The 21,166-nt window shown below is 45.8% G+C and overlaps 3 protein-coding genes across 4 annotated transcripts; 1 reads left to right on the forward strand and 2 right to left on the reverse strand.

The window, feature by feature from the left end:
• The first annotated feature begins 404 nt into the window (after positions 1 to 404).
• eif2b1 (eukaryotic translation initiation factor 2B, subunit 1 alpha) lies at positions 405 to 4,030 on the forward strand. Its single transcript, XM_079235724.1, has 9 exons — positions 405 to 624; positions 724 to 825; positions 1,143 to 1,279; positions 1,554 to 1,670; positions 1,962 to 2,074; positions 2,161 to 2,229; positions 2,310 to 2,385; positions 3,644 to 3,769; positions 3,844 to 4,030. Exons 1-9 carry the CDS (start codon positions 531 to 533, stop codon positions 3,997 to 3,999), a joined length of 990 nt encoding a protein of 329 aa, XP_079091850.1. The 5' UTR covers positions 405 to 530; the 3' UTR covers positions 4,000 to 4,030.
• A 37-nt stretch (positions 4,031 to 4,067) lies between these two features.
• Positions 4,068 to 16,036, reverse strand: ddx55 (DEAD (Asp-Glu-Ala-Asp) box polypeptide 55; the record flags this gene model as incomplete). The annotated part of the gene is made up of 14 exons (XM_079235725.1): positions 4,068 to 4,220; positions 4,457 to 4,749; positions 9,321 to 9,489; positions 9,678 to 9,792; positions 10,156 to 10,248; positions 10,321 to 10,452; positions 10,708 to 10,790; positions 11,512 to 11,704; positions 11,817 to 11,966; positions 13,740 to 13,802; positions 14,125 to 14,216; positions 14,316 to 14,402; positions 15,124 to 15,174; positions 15,929 to 16,036. The coding sequence occupies 14 exons, from the start codon at positions 16,034 to 16,036 to the stop codon at positions 4,068 to 4,070; spliced, it is 1,782 nt and encodes a 593-aa protein (XP_079091851.1).
• A 742-nt stretch (positions 16,037 to 16,778) lies between these two features.
• On the reverse strand, positions 16,779 to 20,314 carry tmed2 (transmembrane p24 trafficking protein 2). 2 transcript variants are annotated; one of them, XM_079234825.1, is made up of 5 exons: positions 20,063 to 20,314; positions 19,348 to 19,540; positions 19,159 to 19,176; positions 18,713 to 18,820; positions 16,779 to 18,216 (listed from the first exon to the last, which is right to left on the reverse strand). In XM_079234825.1, the coding sequence occupies exons 1-5, from the start codon at positions 20,240 to 20,242 to the stop codon at positions 18,092 to 18,094; spliced, it is 624 nt and encodes a 207-aa protein (XP_079090951.1). In that variant the 5' UTR covers positions 20,243 to 20,314; the 3' UTR covers positions 16,779 to 18,091. The 2 variants fall into 2 exon arrangements, with proteins under 2 accessions (XP_079090951.1, XP_079090952.1); XM_079234826.1 differs by lacking the exon at positions 19,159 to 19,176.
• Between the last annotated feature and the right edge of the window lie 852 nt (positions 20,315 to 21,166).

The following is a 21,166-nucleotide window of genomic DNA, read 5'->3' on the forward strand; positions in this document are numbered from 1 at the left end:
AACACATGGTTGAACTATTTTAGGCTTATTATTAATAAAACTCATCATAAAACTGCATGTCGAGCTGATGCCTACCCCAAATAAATAAGATAAAACTGTATTTACTGTGTAGGAGTTGCAATACAAAGTGGAAGAATGAGCATTAAAATATCATAATAGTAATAATTGTGATACTATTATTAATTATTAATTTTAATAATACTTAGAGAAAACGTATATCTTCATCTATATTACAAAAGACACAAGTATTAACAATTGTATCCTTAATATTTTCACTAAAATGTAAAGGAATCTCACTATTTCCCACGGCATCTGAAGAGGGCACGACGTTCGTGGCGGAAAACAACGTCCTACGTCATCACTCCGCGACGCGTCAACACGCAGCTCTTAGCTTGTAACTCGGTGAATAGTGAGAATACAACTTTCTACACAGGCTGGAGATTAATTTGAGGCAGCGTTCATGAAAGTGTAGCTGACTTTGTTGATTTATAATATATTTTAAGTAGTTAAAGGAACAGGTTATTTGGCAGATGTCACATATTTTGTGGCTGATAGAATTCATTGAATATCCGCCGTTATTCGTTTTAAGCCTAAAGACTGCAGCTGTCAGGATGAATGAAGAAGGTACGTGTGTTTTCCACGTGTCCCCTCATATCTATGTATATAGTGTGTATATATATGTGTACATGTACCCAGTCACCACGTTGCGTGTGTCCCGTCCAGAGCTGGTGGAGTACTTCAGGGCTCAGATGAGCACAGACCCGGACATGGCCTCTGCTGTGGCCGCCATCCGCACCCTGCTGGAGTTCCTCAAGAGAGACAAAGGTGTGTGTTCCTTCCTGTTCAGTGAGGAACAAGTACTCAGAGAAGTACTCAGAAGTACTCTATCTATCTATCTATCTATCTATCTATCTATCTATCTATCAGTACTCTGAGCCTCCAGCAGAATGTACTTAAAGTATGTGAAGTCAAATGTCAGTGTTTTACTATTATATGTACCTCTGAGGTGTAGTACAGTATAAAGTACAACATGTACTCTGAGGTGGGGTACAGTAAAAGTACAACAGCTGTAGTACAGTAGGTTCTGGAGCCCCGCCCCCTCAGTACTGCCCCGCCCCCTCAGTTCTGCCCCTCCCCCCCAGGTGAGACCATCCTGGGCTTGAGGGAGAGTCTGACCTCGGCCACCGACTGCCTGACCGGCGTGGACTCATCTGTGGCCGTGTCGTCCGGAGGAGAGCTGTTCCTGCGCTTCATCAGCCTCACGTCGCTGGAGCACGAGGTAACGGCTAGTACACACATATATATATATATATATATATATATATATATATATATATACATACATACATACATACATACATACATACATACACATCATGTGGGAAAATACTTTCATGAAAGGTGACATTCTGGGTGTTTTAGTTTCGTTTTAAATGGAGTTTTTAACTACCGGCTTGTTCTAACTCTGTTCCAACACGGCAAAGAGAGAGTCAAACAAACAGTGTGATGACAAGACTAACGCCTGTCTGTCTGTCTGTCTGTCTCTCTGTCAGGATCTGTCTCGCTGTAAGAAGGTGATGGAGGAGAGAGGAGAACTGTTTCTAGAGAAGATCTCGATGTCCAGGACCAAAGTCGCTAAACTCTGTCACACCTTCATCAAAGACGGCGCTGTGAGTATTTTATTATTCACCGTCGTTAGTTAGTGAAGCTTTACACACACACACACACACACACACACACACACACACACACACACACACACACACACACACACACACACACACACACACACACACACACACACACACACACACGTCCCTAATGGGCCGCCGTAGTTCTCAACACGCCCGGATCACGTCGCCGCCTGCGATCTGCAGCCTCACCACTAGATGTCACCAGATCTCCCGCGCTGGCCCTTTAAGGCAGCGACTCATCTTGTTTTTAAACGTTCCCCCTCTCAGAAGATCCTCACCCACTCGTACTCCCGGGTCGTCCTGCGCGTGCTGGAGAAGGCCGCCGCCGAGAAGAAGCGCTTCTCCGTGTACGTGACGGAGTCGCAGCCCGACTCCGCCGGGTGAGTGAACGCCGTGCGCCTCCCGCCCGTCCGTCTCCTCGGAATCGAACGCTCGCCGGCTGCTGACCGTTTCCTTCTCCTTCCAGGCGGCAGATGGCGGACGCCGTGAGGAAACTCAACGTCCCGGTGACGGTGGTCCTGGATGCCGCCGTGGGGTAAACACCTTCGTCACCAGGAGTGCCGCCTCTATCGGCATGAACTAAAGCAGCGAGTTTGTATTCTGTTGGTTCCACAGGTACGTCCTGGAGAAAGTGGACCTGGTGATCGTCGGCGCCGAGGGAGTCGTGGAGAGCGGAGGGATCATCAACAAGGTGAGCGGAGGGGAACCGTCCGGAGTCACAAAACAAGCTCAAGTTTGTGGAATAAAAACTAAACGATGTTGTGTGTGGTTTTTAAACCCCAGAATAATCTGTAAAACACTTGTTTTGCTTTAGCGATCGCGGCCCACACGCTTCAAATAACACGCTTCAAATAACACGCTCCATATAACACGCTTCAAATAACACGCTTCAAATAACACGCTCCATATAACACGCTCCATATAACACGCTCCATATAACACGCTTCAAATAACACGCTTCAAATAACACGCTCCATATAACACGCTTCAAATAACACGCTCCATATAACACGCTTCAAATAACACGCTTCAAATAACACGCTCCATATAACACGCTTCAAATAACACGCTTCAAATAACACGCTCCATATAACACGCTCCATATAACACGCTTCAAATAACACGCTTCAAATAACACGCTTATAGATGTTGCTTAAAGTATCAACACCATTCTGTTAAAGCAAAGCATTAGAATGAGGGTTTCTAAGTCTGGCGGCTCACTGCACTGCCGCGTCTGTCCACAGGGGGCGCCAGAATCAGTGAGAATTCCTTGTCTGAGCTTTCAGTAAAAGTACATAAGTATTAAGTATTATCAGTTGTTAGTGTTTTAATATATAACAAATTAATCATTTTAATGTTAGTTGATCAAAGTGAAGTTTATTTAAACTTTTATCATGTTTTGCTTTAACGAAAATTAGGAATGACTTAAATCCCAATTTTTTTTTGAAGAGTCCTAAAAATCTGGATTATTTCAACTGGTTTCGGTGAATCTTATGATCTTATTACTCATCTCCAGGTTCATACGGGTATTTAGGATTTCTGCTAGAACATGCTTACACACTTTAATGTCCCAAATAAGAGTCTGTATTTAACCTGTTGCTTTAAGACTTCTGATTGGCCGGGCAGAAGAATATGGTGCACCTTTGCAGCGGTAGCTCTCAAGATAATGAGATTAGTAGGAACTCCAGACGTTTGTGCAAAAAAGTCAGTTATTCATGATATGAATAAAAAGACAAGAAGAAGAATCACTGCTTCAGAGTAGAGGGACGTCGCTTTATTCAAGAAATCATCACATCAAAGACAGATCTTTTGGCCGAAAACGAGACTCGATAGACTTTGAGGTGTTTGCAATGTGTTCAAATGTGGCGGAGTAAAAAGTACAAAGTAGCACACGAATGGAAGCAGTGGAGTAAAACACGAGTCCCTGAGTGAGCTGAATGTTTCTGCAGATCGGCACCTATCAGACGGCCGTGTGCTCCAAAGCTCACAACAAGCCCTTCTACGTCGTGGCCGAGAGCTTCAAATTCGTCCGCCTCTACCCGCTCAACCAGCAGGACGTGCCGGACAAGTTCAAGGTAACGGCGACGGCGGGAGGCTTGTGTTGTTGTTGTTGTTGTCGTTCCTTTCTTAACGCTCTCCGGCTCCGCAGTACAAAGCCGACACCCTGAAGACGACGGCCAACCTGTCGGAGGAGCACCCGATGATCGACTACACGCCGCCGTCCCTCATCACGCTGCTCTTCACCGACCTGGGCGTCCTCACGCCGTCCGCCGTCAGCGACGAGCTCATCAAGCTTTATTTATAACTAACGCAAATAAAAGTTCCATTTCTCACGATGCAAACGAGTCCAGAGGGTTTGATTGGCGGTTGGTTTCACGCCTCCTCGGCGGCGGCGGGTTGCAGCGTCGTCTCGCTGGTCACCTGCTTCTCAAAGTCCTCCTCGCTGATCTGGCCTCTCTTCAGCCGCTTCAGGAGCCGAGTGTCTTCCAAAAGCTCCTGCAGGTCCTCGTCCTCCACGTCGGAGCCCTGAGACGCGGGGTGGAGAAGAAGGTTCACACGTGTTGAGCAACGCGTTCAGGACTTTAAACCAAATGTCATGACAAACATTTAGTGAAGTCTGGGTGTAAACAGTAAGAAGTGAGTAAAAGTAGTATTTAAACTAACAATGAGAACACAAAGCATACAGTAAACCTTAAATGACCGTAAGAGCCCTGATAAATGAGTCGTGAAGGAATAGAATCCTCAGATAAAATGATGAATACCTCGTTGCGCTTCCTCTTGGCGGACCTCTTCTTCCGGCGCTCCGTCTTGGTCTTGGTCTTGGACCAGGACTTGTTCTTGATGAAGTTCTTCTTGACGAAGGGCTCCTTCACCTTCTCCTTCAGCTCCGCCAGCATCTTCTGCCGCTGCTTCTCGCGCTGCTTGTCCTTGTAGCGGATGGAGTCCGTGTCCAGCGGCGTCCGCGTGAAGCCGGGGAACTTCTTCCCCTTCAGCTCCGGCATCTTGGGCATGCGGAGGAGGGCGAAGCCACGGGCCAGGAGGGCGAGGTCCAGGTCTGGAGGAGGAGAGGAGGATAAAGGTCTGTAGGTGGAGGAGAGGAGGTAAAGGTCTGTAGGTGGAGAGGAGGTAAAGGTCTGGAGGAGGAGAGGAGGATAAAGGTCTGTAGGTGGAGGAGAGGAGGTAAAGGTCTGGAGGAGGAGAGGAGGTAAAGGTCTGGAGGAGGAGGAGAGGAGGATAAAGGTCTGGAGGAGGAGAGGAGGTAAAGGTCTGGAGGTGGAGGAGAGGAGGATAAAGGTCTGGAGGTGGAGGAGAGGAGGATAAAGGTCTGTAGGTGGAGGAGAGGAGGATAAAGGTCTGTAGGTGGAGGAGAGGAGGTAAAGGTCTGTAGGTGGAGGAGAGGAGGTAAAGGTCTGTAGGAGGAGGAGAGGAGGATAAAGGTCTGTAGGTGGAGGAGAGGAGGTAAAGGTCTGTAGGAGGAGGAGAGGAGGTAAAGGTCTGTAGGTGGAGGAGAGGAGGTAAAGGTCTGGAGGAGGAGGAGAGGAGGTAAAGGTCTGGAGGAGGAGGAGAGGAGGTAAAGGTCTGGAGGAGGAGGAGAGGAGGATAAAGGTCTGTAGGTGGAGAGGAGGTAAAGGTCTGGAGGTGGAGAGGAGGTAAAGGTCTGGAGGTAAAGGTCTGGAGGTGGAGAGGAGGTAAAGGTCTGGAGGTAAAGGTCTGGAGGAGGAGAGGAGGTAAAGGTCTGGAGGTAAAGGTCTGGAGGAGGAGAGGAGGTAAAGGTCTGGAGGAGGAGGAGAGGAGGTAAAGGTCTGGAGGTGGAGGAGAGGAGGTAAAGGTCTGGAGGAGGAGGAGAGGAGGTAAAGGTCTGGAGGAGGAGGAGAGGAGGTAAAGGTCTGGAGGAGGAGGAGAGGAGGATAAAGGTCTGTAGGTGGAGAGGAGGTAAAGGTCTGGAGGTGGAGAGGAGGTAAAGGTCTGGAGGTAAAGGTCTGGAGGTGGAGAGGAGGTAAAGGTCTGGAGGTAAAGGTCTGGAGGAGGAGAGGAGGTAAAGGTCTGGAGGTAAAGGTCTGGAGGAGGAGAGGAGGTAAAGGTCTGGAGGAGGAGGAGAGGAGGTAAAGGTCTGGAGGTGGAGGAGAGGAGGTAAAGGTCTGGAGGTGGAGGAGAGGAGGTAAAGGTCTGGAGGTGGAGGAGAGGAGGTAAAGGTCTGGAGGTGGAGAGGAGGTAAAGGTCTGGAGGAGGAGGAGAGGAGGTAAAGGTCTGGAGGTGGAGAGGAGGTAAAGGTCTGGAGGAGGAGGAGAGGAGGTAAAGGTCTGGAGGTGGAGGAGAGGAGGTAAAGGTCTGGAGGTGGAGGAGAGGAGGTAAAGGTCTGGAGGTGGAGGAGAGGAGGTAAAGGTCTGGAGGTGGAGGAGAGGAGGTAAAGGTCTGGAGGTGGAGGAGAGGAGGTAAAGGTCTGGAGGTGGAGAGGAGGTAAAGGTCTGGAGGAGGAGGAGAGGAGGTAAAGGTCTGGAGGAGGAGGAGAGGAGGTAAAGGTCTGGAGGTGGAGAGGAGGTAAAGGTCTGGAGGTGGAGGAGAGGAGGTAAAGGTCTGGAGGAGGAGGAGAGGAGGTAAAGGTCTGGAGGTGGAGAGGAGGTAAAGGTCTGGAGGTGGAGAGGAGGTAAAGGTCTGGAGGTGGAGAGGAGGTAAAGGTCTGGAGGAGGAGAGGAGGTAAAGGTCTGGAGGTGGAGAGGAGGTAAAGGTCTGTAGGTGGAGGAGAGGAGGTAAAGGTCTGTAGGTGGAGGAGAGGAGGTAAAGGTCTGGAGGAGGAGGAGAGGAGGTAAAGGTCTGGAGGAGGAGAGGAGGATAAAGGTCTGTAGGTGGAGGAGAGGAGGTAAAGGTCTGGAGGAGGAGAGGAGGTAAAGGTCTGGAGGAGGAGGAGAGGAGGATAAAGGTCTGGAGGAGGAGAGGAGGTAAAGGTCTGGAGGTGGAGGAGAGGAGGATAAAGGTCTGGAGGTGGAGGAGAGGAGGATAAAGGTCTGTAGGTGGAGGAGAGGAGGATAAAGGTCTGTAGGTGGAGGAGAGGAGGTAAAGGTCTGTAGGTGGAGGAGAGGAGGTAAAGGTCTGTAGGAGGAGGAGAGGAGGATAAAGGTCTGTAGGTGGAGGAGAGGAGGTAAAGGTCTGTAGGAGGAGGAGAGGAGGTAAAGGTCTGTAGGTGGAGGAGAGGAGGTAAAGGTCTGGAGGAGGAGGAGAGGAGGTAAAGGTCTGGAGGAGGAGGAGAGGAGGTAAAGGTCTGGAGGAGGAGGAGAGGAGGATAAAGGTCTGTAGGTGGAGAGGAGGTAAAGGTCTGGAGGTGGAGAGGAGGTAAAGGTCTGGAGGTAAAGGTCTGGAGGTGGAGAGGAGGTAAAGGTCTGGAGGTAAAGGTCTGGAGGAGGAGAGGAGGTAAAGGTCTGGAGGTAAAGGTCTGGAGGAGGAGAGGAGGTAAAGGTCTGGAGGAGGAGGAGAGGAGGTAAAGGTCTGGAGGTGGAGGAGAGGAGGTAAAGGTCTGGAGGAGGAGGAGAGGAGGTAAAGGTCTGGAGGAGGAGGAGAGGAGGTAAAGGTCTGGAGGAGGAGGAGAGGAGGATAAAGGTCTGTAGGTGGAGAGGAGGTAAAGGTCTGGAGGTAAAGGTCTGGAGGTGGAGAGGAGGTAAAGGTCTGGAGGTAAAGGTCTGGAGGTGGAGAGGAGGTAAAGGTCTGGAGGTAAAGGTCTGGAGGAGGAGAGGAGGTAAAGGTCTGGAGGTAAAGGTCTGGAGGAGGAGAGGAGGTAAAGGTCTGGAGGAGGAGGAGAGGAGGTAAAGGTCTGGAGGTGGAGGAGAGGAGGTAAAGGTCTGGAGGTGGAGGAGAGGAGGTAAAGGTCTGGAGGTGGAGGAGAGGAGGTAAAGGTCTGGAGGTGGAGAGGAGGTAAAGGTCTGGAGGAGGAGGAGAGGAGGTAAAGGTCTGGAGGTGGAGAGGAGGTAAAGGTCTGGAGGAGGAGGAGAGGAGGTAAAGGTCTGGAGGTGGAGGAGAGGAGGTAAAGGTCTGGAGGTGGAGGAGAGGAGGTAAAGGTCTGGAGGTGGAGGAGAGGAGGTAAAGGTCTGGAGGTGGAGGAGAGGAGGTAAAGGTCTGGAGGTGGAGGAGAGGAGGTAAAGGTCTGGAGGTGGAGGAGAGGAGGTAAAGGTCTGGAGGTGGAGGAGAGGAGGTAAAGGTCTGGAGGAGGAGGAGAGGAGGTAAAGGTCTGGAGGTGGAGAGGAGGTAAAGGTCTGGAGGTGGAGGAGAGGAGGTAAAGGTCTGGAGGTGGAGAGGAGGTAAAGGTCTGGAGGAGGAGGAGAGGAGGTAAAGGTCTGGAGGAGGAGGAGAGGAGGTAAAGGTCTGGAGGTGGAGAGGAGGTAAAGGTCTGGAGGTGGAGGAGAGGAGGTAAAGGTCTGGAGGAGGAGGAGAGGAGGTAAAGGTCTGGAGGTGGAGAGGAGGTAAAGGTCTGGAGGTGGAGAGGAGGTAAAGGTCTGGAGGTGGAGAGGAGGTAAAGGTCTGGAGGAGGAGAGGAGGTAAAGGTCTGGAGGTGGAGAGGAGGTAAAGGTCTGGAGGAGGTGGAGGAGAGGAGGTAAAGGTCTGGAGGAGGAGGAGAGGAGGTAAAGGTCTGGAGGAGGAGGAGAGGAGGTAAAGGTCTGGAGGTGGAGAGGAGGATAAAGGTCTGGAGGAGGAGGAGAGGAGGTAAAGGTCTGTAGGTGGAGGAGAGGAGGATAAAGGTCTGTAGGTGGAGGAGAGGAGGTAAAGGTCTGGAGGTGGAGGAGAGGAGGTAAAGGTCTGGAGGTGGAGGAGAGGAGGTAAAGGTCTGGAGGTGGAGGAGAGGAGGTAAAGGTCTGTAGGTGGAGGAGAGGAGGTAAAGGTCTGTAGGTGGAGGAGAGGAGGTAAAGGTCTGGAGGAGGAGGAGAGGAGGTAAAGGTCTGGAGGTGGAGAGGAGGTAAAGGTCTGGAGGTAAAGGTCTGGAGGAGGAGAGGAGGTAAAGGTCTGGAGGAGGAGAGGAGGTAAAGGTCTGGAGGAGGAGAGGAGGTAAAGGTCTGGAGGAGGTGGAGGAGAGGAGGTAAAGGTCTGGAGGAGGAGGAGAGGAGGTAAAGGTCTGGAGGTGGAGGAGAGGAGGATAAAGGTCTGGAGGAGGAGGAGAGGAGGTAAAGGTCTGGAGGTGGAGAGGAGGTAAAGGTCTGGAGGTGGAGGAGAGGAGGTAAAGGTCTGGAGGAGGAGGAGAGGAGGTAAAGGTCTGGAGGAGGAGAGGAGGATAAAGGTCTGTAGGTGGAGGAGAGGAGGTAAAGGTCTGTAGGTGGAGGAGAGGAGGTAAAGGTCTGGAGGAGGAGGAGAGGAGGTAAAGGTCTGGAGGTGGAGAGGAGGTAAAGGTCTGGAGGTAAAGGTCTGGAGGAGGAGAGGAGGTAAAGGTCTGGAGGAGGAGAGGAGGTAAAGGTCTGGAGGAGGTGGAGGAGAGGAGGTAAAGGTCTGGAGGAGGAGGAGAGGAGGTAAAGGTCTGGAGGTGGAGGAGAGGAGGATAAAGGTCTGGAGGAGGAGGAGAGGAGGTAAAGGTCTGGAGGTGGAGGAGAGGAGGTAAAGGTCTGCGCTCGGTGCGACCTGCCCAGGTGTGAGGGGGCGGGGCTTACTCACCTTTGAGCCTGAAGATGAGGCTGCACTCGTGTTTGGCGTAGGCCTGAACGAACGACACGAAGGCCCTCATGCCGCGGTCGAACATGGCTCTGTCTGCCAGGGACAGGGCCTTCACCTTGGGGAGCACGTCCAGCACCTCCCCTGTGAGGACCTTCTTCTGGAGGGGACACTGGGACGGGACGAGACCAGTTCATTATACTGGGACAAGACCAGTTCATTATACTGGGACAAGACCAGTTCATTATACTGGGACAAGACCAGTTCATTATACTGGGACGAGACGGGACACCAGTTATCACACTGGGGGCGTAATTAATAATATAATATTATTTTAGTAGTGGTGTGGAGCCGCCTCACCTTCTGGTTGATGCACAGGAAGTTGACGTAGGATTCCTCCATCGGCAGCAGGAAGACGAGGGCGTTGCCTTGGTTACCGATACGAGCCGTGCGTCCACATCGATGCACAAACGCACTGAGACACACAGAGAGAGAAGAAAACACAATAAAACACACATTACTGGTATAATGAGGGATTCACAGACACTAATATTTGATCAATTATATGTTTATATACTGGAGGTTTTCCCAGATTGTTGCTGCATAAAGTTTATAATTTAATTGTCATTTTGAAAAAAACAAAAATAGTATATAAATATATAAAAAATAAAACTATTTTAAATATATATATAAAATATATATATATATAAAAGTTAAATATATATAAAAATAAAAATATTTTAAAGATATATAAAAAATAAAAATATGTTAAATATATATAAAAAAGTAAAACATATATATAAAAAGACATATTCAGAGCCGACATGTCCTGCCTCACCTGGCGCTGCTGGGCGGGTCGTACTGCAGCACCCAGTTGACGTCGGGGATATCGATCCCTCTGGCCATCACGTCCGTGCACACCAGGATCCCACTGCAAGACAATGAGGTTACATCTCCACAGCTCAGGGCCTTGTGATCGTCGCAGCCGCTCCTGCACACAAACCTCTTCAGCGCCCGGAAGTCGGCGAAGATCTTGTTGCGTTTGCTCTTCATCTTTCCGTGGATGCAGTGGACCGTCACCTTCCTCACCAGCGTCTCCAGAGCGCGGCCGTAGTACTCCACACACGCACACGTACTGGTGGAGACACGGCACCAGTAAGGAGACACCAGTAGAGAGAGAGACACCAGTAAAGAGAGAGACACCAGTAAAGAGACACCAGTAAAGAGACACCAGTAAAGAGAGAGACACCAGTAAAGAGAGAGACACCAGTAAAGAGACACCAGTAAAGAGACAGACACCAGTAAAGAGACAGACACCAGTAAAGAGACACCAGTAAAGAGACACCAGTAAAGAGAGATATATTTCATATAAATATAATATTTAAAATACCTGAAGAAGATCAGATGCTTCTCCAGCTTGTGTTGCCGTAGAAACGCCACCAGGTTGTTGAACTTGTTCTCCGTTCTGCAGATCTGGAAATAACACAAAAGGTCATGTGTGTTATTTGTTATTTTGAGGCTGATTGATGTGAAACAGATCCAATGTTACAAAGTCACAAGCAAGAGGAAAGTAGGGCTGGGCCAAAAAGTAATATCACGGTATGTTGTGAGATTCTGGTGGTTTCACGGCATTTGTTCCCAGAAAGATCATTCATTCATTCATTCATTCATTGACGGTGAAAAGGACGTTGTGCATTGGTACATAGGAAGCTAAACATGGAGGGCCTTAGGACCCAGGGGAATCTGGGTGAAAAAAACAGGAAGAGACCGACCGGAAGGGTCTTTCTTCTTGCTGTGATCGTGGGCGAGCTTTACCCAGCATGCAGTTCAATTGTAGTCTTATTAAACTTAAACTCACGGTGAAGTCTTATTAAACTTAAACTCACGGTGAAGTCTTATTAAACTTAAACTCACGGTGAAGTCTTATTAAACTTAAACTCACGGTGAAGTCTTATTAAACTTAAACTCACAGTGAAGTCTTATTAAACTTAAACTCACAGTGAAGTCTTATTAAACTTAAACTCACGGTGAAGTCTTATTAAACTTAAACTCCCGGTGAAGTCTTATTTAACTTAAACTCACGGTGAAGTCTTATTAAACTTAAACTCCCGGTGAAGTCTTATTAAACTTAAACTCCCGGTGAAGTCTTATTAAACTTAAACTCCCGGTGAAGTCTTATTTAACTTAAACTCACGGTGTAGTAGTTGCAGAGCCGGGACGGCGTCTTCTGCACGGCGGCGCTGGCGGCGACGCCCTTCTCCTTCACGGTGATGCGCACCGGGTTCCTCAGGCCGGCGCGGACCAGCTTCTCCAGCTCCTGGGTCTGCGTGGCCGAGAACAGGCCCGTCCGCCTCTGCTTGGGCAGGTGACCCAGGATGGTGTTCAGGCTGGAGACACACACACACACACACACACACACACACACACACACACACACACACACAGTTAGCGGTCCTCTGGCGCCGGTTCTCCCCGCAGGCTCTACCGTGTTTTAAGCACCTGGCCTCGAAGCCCATGTCCAGCAGCCGGTCGGCCTCGTCCAGCACCAGGACGTCCAGACTCTTCACCGAGCTGGCCAGGTCCAGACCGTCCCCCTTCCTGCGGAACATGTCCTCCAGGCGGCCCGGGGTCGCAATCACTATGTTGGCCCTGGAACACACACACACACACACACACACACACACACACACACACACACACACACACACACACAGGTTTAGGACGCAGAGTGGACCCTGTGTGCTTTCTAATAAACCCGTTTGATAGAAGACTAAAATAAACTGACAGTTTTCGTCGGCCTTTGAAGATCAAACAGGAAGTCACAGGAACATTCACTTCCTGTTGATCTGGAGGCTCCTGGTAGTCTGCAGACAGAAAAAGGCCCTGAACTCCTTTCTTTGTTTACAGGAATAGTTCATCGGTCCTTTAAAGGTTTATTTAACTAAAGGACGTTGTGATTCCTTTGACTCGTCCTCTGTGACCTTCAGTTTGTGAACGGATGTTTTCTTGTAGTTTTGCTGCTGTTGACCCGTTTACCTCCATTTTTAGATTCTTGGTTCACTGTGGAGCGATGGAGGAAAAACAACGTTTTCAAGCTCCCATTCATGTAGACGGTCATTCTGAGCTGAACTTCTCCTTTAACAACCATTTCATCTTGATACCTGGTGTTTGACTCCAGAAAGAGAACTGGACTTTATGTTGTGTGTACTTTGTTGTGTGTACTTTATGTTGCGTGTACTTTATGTTGTGTGTACTTTATGTTGTGTGTACTTTATGTTGCGTGTACTTTATGTTGTGTGTACTTTATGTTGCGTGTACTTTATGTTGTGTGTACTTTATGTTGTGTGTACTTTATGTTGTGTGTACTTTATGTTGTGTGCACTTTATGTTGCGTGTACTTTGTTGTGTGTACTTTATGTTGCGTGTACTTTGTTGTGTGTACTTTATGTTGTGTGTACTTTATGTTGTGTGTACTTTATGTTGCGTGTACTTTATGTTGTGTGTACTTTATGTTGTGTGTACTTTATGTTGTGTGTACTTTATGTTGTGTGTACTTTATGTTGCGTGTACTTTATGTTGTGTGTACTTTATGTTGCGTGTACTTTATGTTGCGTGTACTTTATGTTGTGTGTACTTTATGTTGTGTGTACTTTATGTTGTGTGTACTTTATGTTGTGTGTACTTTATGTTGCGTGTACTTTATGTTGCGTGTACTTTATGTTGCGTGTACTTTATGTTGCGTGTACTTTATGTTGTGTGTACTTTATGTTGTGTGTACTTTATGTTGCGTGTACTTTATGTTGCGTGTACTTTATGTTGCGTGTACTTTATGTTGTGTGTACTTTATGTTGCGTGTACTTTATGTTGTGTGTACTTTATGTTGCGTGTACTTTATGTTGTGTGTACTTTATGTTGTGTGTACTTTATGTTGTGTGTACTTTATGTTGTGTGCACTTTATGTTGTGTGCACTTTATGTTGCGTGTACTTTGTTGTGTGTACTTTATGTTGCGTGTACTTTGTTGTGTGTACTTTATGTTGTGTGTACTTTATGTTGCGTGTACTTTATGTTGCGTGTACTTTATGTTGTGTGTACTTTATGTTGTGTGTACTTTATGTTGCGTGTACTTTATGTTGTGTGTACTTTATGTTGTGTGTACTTTATGTTGTGTGTACTTTATGTTGCGTGTACTTTATGTTGCGTGTACTTTATGTTGCGTGTACTTTATGTTGTGTGTACTTTATGTTGTGTACTTTCTGGAGCTTTAAAATGTTTAGGATTATTCTTCAGTCTGTCCCAACTCTTACTTTTAATATGTTTGGGATAATGAGAAGACGGATGCCACATCAGGTCTGTCCGTTGATATGAAGACGCAGTGGGTTAGCTTAGCATAAGGCTAACTAGTCAACGCATCACGCCTCACCCTTTATCCTTGAACTTATCCACGTCGTCCATCGGGTTGGTGCCACCGATCAGCAGAATCTGCCTGGAAAAAACAACAAGTACAAGAAGCTTTTTAACAACTTAAAACGTGACGAATTTACACAAAAGAGGAGGAAGAGGAAGAGGAGGAAGAGGAGGAAGAGGAGGAAGAGGAGGCTCGTTCAGCACTAAGAAACGTTAAGCTTTTGTCACCTGGTTTATTGCTGAAACACCAACATTTTAAACATAATAGTATATCTTATCGCTTTCGTTCAGCTTTCAGTCGTCACGACCACGCAGATCTTCACCGTGAGTTCGGACATTTGACTCCCATCCAAAATGTCAGATTTCTAAATCTGTGTGGCCTTCAGGGACTTTGTACTCACGTAAACTGTGGAAACTTCTGAATGAAGAGCGCCATCACTTCGCTGATCTGAAGGGCCAGTTCTCTTGTGGGAGTGACCACCAGAGCCCCGACCTGCAGAAGAAGCAGAAACAACATTTAAAGCTTCAAGTGTCCGAATCCTCGTCCACATGTTAGTCAGTGTCTCCCCCCTCCCCCCTCTCTCTCTCTCACCTGCATCTTCTTCAGCTTCTCTTCCCTCCTCAGCAGCAGCTCTATGATGGGGATGACGAAGGCCAGCGTCTTTCCGCTGCCAGTCACCTGCAACGAGACGAGAGGCTGAAGAAACAACGCTCAGACTCCTGGAAGCGTTTCACAGATCAGCAGCACGTCATCCATCCAAAGAGGATTCAATGGCGGCATTTTGAAGTAAAAACGCTGGTTTTCAACTTCTTTATCACTCTGTAAATTATATTAAACTGAATATCTGTGGTTTTTAAACCTTTGCTTGACATTCTTGAGACAATTATTAATCAAGAAAAACAATGAATTCATAAGGAAGATCGGTCGCTGCAGGGCGGATGGTGTTTTGGAGAAGTGATATCAAAGAGTGATGCTGGAGGAGGATGTTTGACAACCTGGCAACCCAAAAATGATTGATGTCTTTATAACATTAGTAACTGATGTGTTAGTCCTTAGTTACAGCTCATACATGTGTATTAGAAGTGGTACCAGTGTGTATGACAGGTTTACATGTTGTACAACACATATATATAAATATATATATATATATATATATATAAATAAAGGTACCGTTGAAGGTGCTTTCATTACTTCATATACTGCTGGATAGTTTAATCAATACAAGTACATCATAATGTGTTAGTTAATGTATACTACGTATCACTAAAAGTAATAAAAATGAGCATCATCTAAAACTCTCTGAAATGTAGTGGAGTAAAAGTATTGAGTGGCATGAAATAGAAATACCCAAGTTGAGTACAAGTACCTCAAAGTAACGTCACAGTACTTTAACACTTACCGCCTCAGCAGCCACGTCTTTGTTACTCATGAAGAGCGGAATACAAGCAGACTGCAAGAAAAACAACACATCAGATGTTTAATGGACGCTAAAGAGACACAGTTTAAAGGTTTATACGCTAAAGAGACGCAGTTTAAAGGTTTATACGCTAAAGAGACGCAGTTTAAAGGTTTATACGCTAAAGAGACGCAGTTTAAAGCTTTATGCGTTAAAGAGACGCAGTTTAAAGGTTTATGCGTTAAAGAGACGCAGTTTAAAGCTTTATGCGTTAAAGAGACGCAGTTTAAAGCTTTATGCGTTAAAGAGACGCAGTTTAAAGCTTTATACGCTAAAGAGACGCAGTTTAAAGCTTTATACGCTAAAGAGACGCAGTTTAAAGCTTTATGCGTTAAAGAGACGCAGTTTAAAGCTTTATGCGTTAAAGAGACGCAGTTTAAAGCTTTATGCGTTAAAGAGACGCAGTTTAAAGCTTTATGCGTTAAAGAGACGCAGTTTAAAGCTTTATACGCTAAAGAGACGCAGTTTAAAGCTTTATGCGTTAAAGAGACGCAGTTTAAAGCTTTATGCGTTAAAGAGACGCAGTTTAAAGCTTTATACGCTAAAGAGACGCAGTTTAAAGGTTTATACGCTAAAGAGACGCAGTTTAAAGCTTTATACGCTAAAGAGACGCAGTTTAAAGGTTTATACGCTAAAGAGACGCAGTTTAAAGGTTTATACGCTAAAGAGACGCAGTTTAAAGCTTTATACGCTAAAGAGACGCAGGTTTAATGCGTGGAAGAACGAGGTTTAAAGGGTTAAAAGTTACCTGGACAGGTGTCATGTGCGTGAACTTCACTTCCTCGAGCGTCTGTAGAATCCCGTCCGTGAGTTTAACCGGTAAGCTGTCCCACGTCCCCCCGGTAGAGTTGTCCATGATGGAACGTTGGTCGCCGCTCGGCCGCGTCTCCCTCTTGCACGTTGTTCCGGTTTCCGGGTGCGTCGATGTTTACAACCCGGGTGGGAACCGAAACGCCGTCGCGAGTATCGTTCCGCGTACCAATGTGTTTCTTTTTTTACCTCGTTTACAGTACGGGTTATTTTTTTATTTTTAAGTACAACTTTTGGATACATAATTTGTACATAGTTGTAAATGTCAGATTTTTTTCAAATCTCATTGCAGTCATGACCCTTTGTTGTTGTGTAGGGCCAATTTAAAAGGATCAAAGATGAAAACGAACGTGTTTCCACTTCAGGAGTAATTGGTCATGGGGGATCTGTAACAATGCAGCTTAATTTATATTTCTCTCTAAAATGTATAGAAGTTAAGAGAAAATACTCAAGTATCATAACACTGAGCTCGTGTCGGCTTAAATCCTCACGGAAAATTACTTAGATTGGCAAAAGTATATTGTTAAACTATATTACAAGTGAAATGCCTGCTTACATCTCAACAAGATTCTCTCGTATCAGTTTTGAATTAATGTTCTACTTTCAGCATCATTAACGTCTCTTCAATAAGTCCAGTCAGATTCTTCCCATCGACAGTTTAACTCGTCAGAGCAGGAAAAACAAGGGAAACTAATTAAAAGTAACTGACTCGGTTGCAGCTAATCTCCCGTTCTGACCGTGAGCTCCACCCAGTTTGAGAACCGCTTAAAAAGACATCGGAGTAAATGTACAGAATATTGGCTTTATTATGAAACCTGGGGCTTTTTCCACAGACAACCATTCTACATTTGTACAGATCCATTGTTATCAGATTCAGTAGCTTGTAATCACAAAGAGGAAAGACTGTAAAGAGCAGTTTACCCACCAGAGATCACCCAAGATTGTTTTTAATACAAAACTGGAGTATATTCAGCGACATGCAGCACTTGACCAACGATGTTTTCACCTCGACGGGTAAAGAAACAGGAAGATATTTGGAAGGCCTCGTCCGTGTCACAGGATATGCTCCAGGAAAAACAAACTGTATACAATCATAATTTAAAATCCCTAACCCCAACAAAAGATGTATAGCGTAAGCAACTAAAGCACACAGCAGTCATTACGCATCAGACCCCAGCCACATGCCCACCCAGCGCCAACCCATCCTGTAACATGTACTTCAGTATTCGTCTACACTTTGGAGTTTCACTCCAAGTAGTTCAGTTTAAAATCAACTCGGCCTCAGCTCTTAAAGGACTTACTACTAAGTGGAAGTTGTCAAATTAAAGTGTAAAAGTTAAATCAACTTGTGGACTCAGGAAACTACTCGCACGTTTCTGAGCTACGTCGGGGAATCAAACCTTTTCCCTTTAGGAGATGTCCACTGAAGCCCCTCCGCCTCCCCATAGAGAATCGACAGACAGAGCCAGAAGCTGCACAGTTTCCCTTAAAAGATCAGCTGCAGTGAAAATCCTTCAGATATATCCATCGGGAGTGCAATTTGTAGATTGAGAGCATAAACACAACGCAGGTATCACATATTCAGCAGCACTTTGTCTGACTGAGACACTGGAAACAAAAACTCCTGCTTCTAAAAACAAAAAACAATCCAATGTTTTCAGGTTTTCTTTTTTTTATATCATTTGAAAAGGGTCCAATCTAAATCTTCCACACATGCCGATCAATTTATGTGCATTTCTACGTCTTCTTTTACATAAAATTATGAGCCGTTGCGGTAATTCACATGGGCAAAACTGGACTGGCAAGAAACGTTGCACTTAATATTTATCATCGAACAAATTTGGGCAACGAAAATCTGTGAAACCAAAGAAAAAAACGAAAAAAACCTGACATCTATCCCAGAGTCGATTGACCATCCGTTCCAAACAAACACAAAATCACATTTATAAAGGAAGCAAACGGGTAACAGGAGAACAAAACTTCTGAGAGCCAATCACACGAAGGCTTTACTCGAATCTGCCGGTCTCGTTTCCAGAGTGTAAATAACTGTCTTGGTGTCGGGAGAAATCAGTGGAGGACACACAGGGATCATTTCATCGCTCTAAACCACTCGCCGTACTTCAAAAAATCTCTTCAGGTAGTAAATCTGTCCGAGTGTCATGGCCACCAGAACCAGAGCCTCGAAGAACGACCACAGCACCACCCGGCTGTTTGTGTTGTCGTTGACTGGAAGAGAGAGAGAAGAGTTTGTCCTTTATTTTTTAAATCCACTCAAACAATAAAAATCAGGATTCATTCACATTCTGACCAACGGATTCAAGACTTTAAACCAAATGCCATGACAAACATTTAGTGAAGTCTGGGTGTAAACAGTAAAGTGAGTAAATGTAGTATTTAAACTAACAATGAGAACACAAAGCATACAGTAAACCTTAAATGACTCAAATGAATGAGACAATAGTTTGATTAAAAGAATAAACATTTATATAGATGCCTGTATGTATGCCTGCTTATATTTTGAGTCTCTTTTAAAAGCATATTCATTACTTCAAACTCAGCGTAAATGAACGACATGAACACATGAATAGAACACATTTACATGAACACATGAATAGAACACATTTACATGAACACATGAATAGAACACATTTACATGAACACATGAATAGAACACATCTACATGACTTTTCCATGCCCGTAAGAGCCCAGTAAATTGACTCACTCGCTCGGTGTATCCTCTCGCGGACCTCCATGTACTCCTGCTCGTGCTTCACAGCCGTCATGGCGACCGCCAGCTCGTTGATCATCTCCTCCAGCTTGTTTTGGTGAGCTGAAAACAGGCGACAAGGGAATCTTCAGAAACAGGCCACAACACCGTGGATGTGCACAACGAAAACCAATAAAACACATGCATGGAGGTATGCAACACATGCATAACGATCCTGCACCGGTGACCCATGTCGCGGGTGATGCCGTCCATCACCAGAGACATTCATACGTCATACGTGTTCTCGCTGTGCCAATAGTCAAGCCATTCACAAACAATACCACTTTCTGTGCGTTGTAAAAATGCACGTTATTAGTTTGCACTAAGGAGACACCCCTGGTTAGAGAAAACTCTGCAGTGCATGACAAACTCAAAACAAAAGTCTATTTCCACAGCCCTACCATCCCAGCTGTCGCCACCTACGAAGAGGAACAGAGCGCGCAAAATAAAAGTCAAGAAGGACTCAAACGGTCACAGAACAATGACAGAACATCAGCAGAACACAGACAGACGCACTCTGGTTTGCATGATCCGTCTGGTTGGCGTGTAGGAGATTCAGTATGTATTAAGCCCCGCCCCCTCCCATGTACCTTCCGTCTCCATGTCCTGGTTCTTAGGGGCCTCTCCGATGTCGATGGTGAACATGACGATCTTGGGCGTCATGGTGGACATCTTGTTGCTGAAGCAGAACTTGTAGGTTCCGTCCATGTGAGCCGCCACAGAGTACTTCCCGCTGGACTCCCGGTCGCCCTTGTAGATCTGCTTCCCGTCGGGCCCGGTTATCTGAGTAAAGACACACAAAGAGACACACACGCGTGTGTGTGTGTGTGTGTGTGTGTGTGTGAGCGACAACAGCTGCATGACACAAAAACAACACACCATATGGCAGCAGCATCTGGGTGCACGGAGCACTAGATGCACGTGAAACCCCAGCAATGCTTCCACCAAACACGTCAAGAGACTTCATTTAGCAGAATAACACCATTTATGACATTTGGACTACATTAACGTTGCACTTCCTGCATTAATAATTCACATAGCATTGTCACGCACTGGTTAACAGGAAGCTGCCATAATAACAATAATAATAATAGTAATAATAATCATTTACTCCGTACATTTTGATTAGTTTTAACTTTAAACAGCCGTTTATCTAGGGGTTCAAGTGACGTCACGCAGAGAGGCGGCTGCAGCTAACGTCAGTTAGCTTTAGGCCTCGCGCCCACAATCTCGCGTTTCCGTTAAAAACACACACATTTCCTCCGCGTCGGTTGCTTTGTTCATGCTCTACGGGGAGTCGCTCACCTCGACGTCGATGTCCAGGAAGCCTCCCTCGGCCACCTCGAACATGAGGCCCATCTTCGTGCCGGAGTTGACCCGCTCGTAGAAGCACTCGTCGGCATGGGCGTCTATGCTCACGAAGTATCCGGACGCGGTGGCGGACAGAGCGGCCAGCAGCACAACCAGCTCCGGCACAGTGAACATGTTGACGCGCGATAAATAAAAACGTTTAACGGCGACGTGCGTGAGACGCGGGCTGCGGGATGTCGCTCTGAATGGGGGTAACTTGTCACAGGACAGGAGCCGCAACAGCCTCGGCTCTCTGACTGCCACGTACAGGCTTTAAACGGCGGCCGGCGAGGGACAAAGTTAAGAGAGCGCGCGGCGCGAACACTTTGTCAAAGCGAAGCGTCGCTTTTCGGGACTGTTTATTAATTTTGTATTTATTTTGTATGTGTTTATGTTTGCGTTATTTAATTCAATTTAATATGTAATATTTTCTATTCTACTTTTTGCCTATATTATGCATTGTTCGTATTATACTATTTTTTTGTATATATTATGCATATTTCTTATTATTCTATTCTATTTTTTGTATATATTGTGCATTTGTCTTTTTATCCTATTCTATTTTTTTGTATATATTGTGCATTTTTCTCTTATTATATTCTAATTTCCCCTTGCGGGATTAATAAATTATCTATCTATCATATTTACTTATTATAATTATTTATTCAACAATTGCACATGTACAATTTTATACATTAGAATCCGAATAATGTATTGCCAAGTGCGTTGCACAAAATATAAATATGGTAAACAAACAAACAGGTAACAGTACATTAAAACAAATATATATTATAAAATAAAAGTGGCAAGTGGGGAATATTGTACTTTTAAATAAAAAGATTTACTCACTTTCCTGATTCAGATTTAGATTTGTTTTAAGCAACATATGAATTGTGATATCAGTTTTCTCACAACTGCAATATTGAAGTGATGCACCTTTTTTTTTTAATCAATAATCCTAATCCAATAATATGATTGGTGTTATACTTTTACTTGTGATACTAACTCTCTTTTAATAGTATTTCTACAGTGGTATTACTGCTTCTAGTAAAACATCTG

This window comes from Taurulus bubalis (assembly GCF_910589615.1).
Source record: "Taurulus bubalis genome assembly, chromosome: 19".
Classification (NCBI taxonomy): Eukaryota; Metazoa; Chordata; class Actinopteri; order Perciformes; family Cottidae; genus Taurulus; species Taurulus bubalis.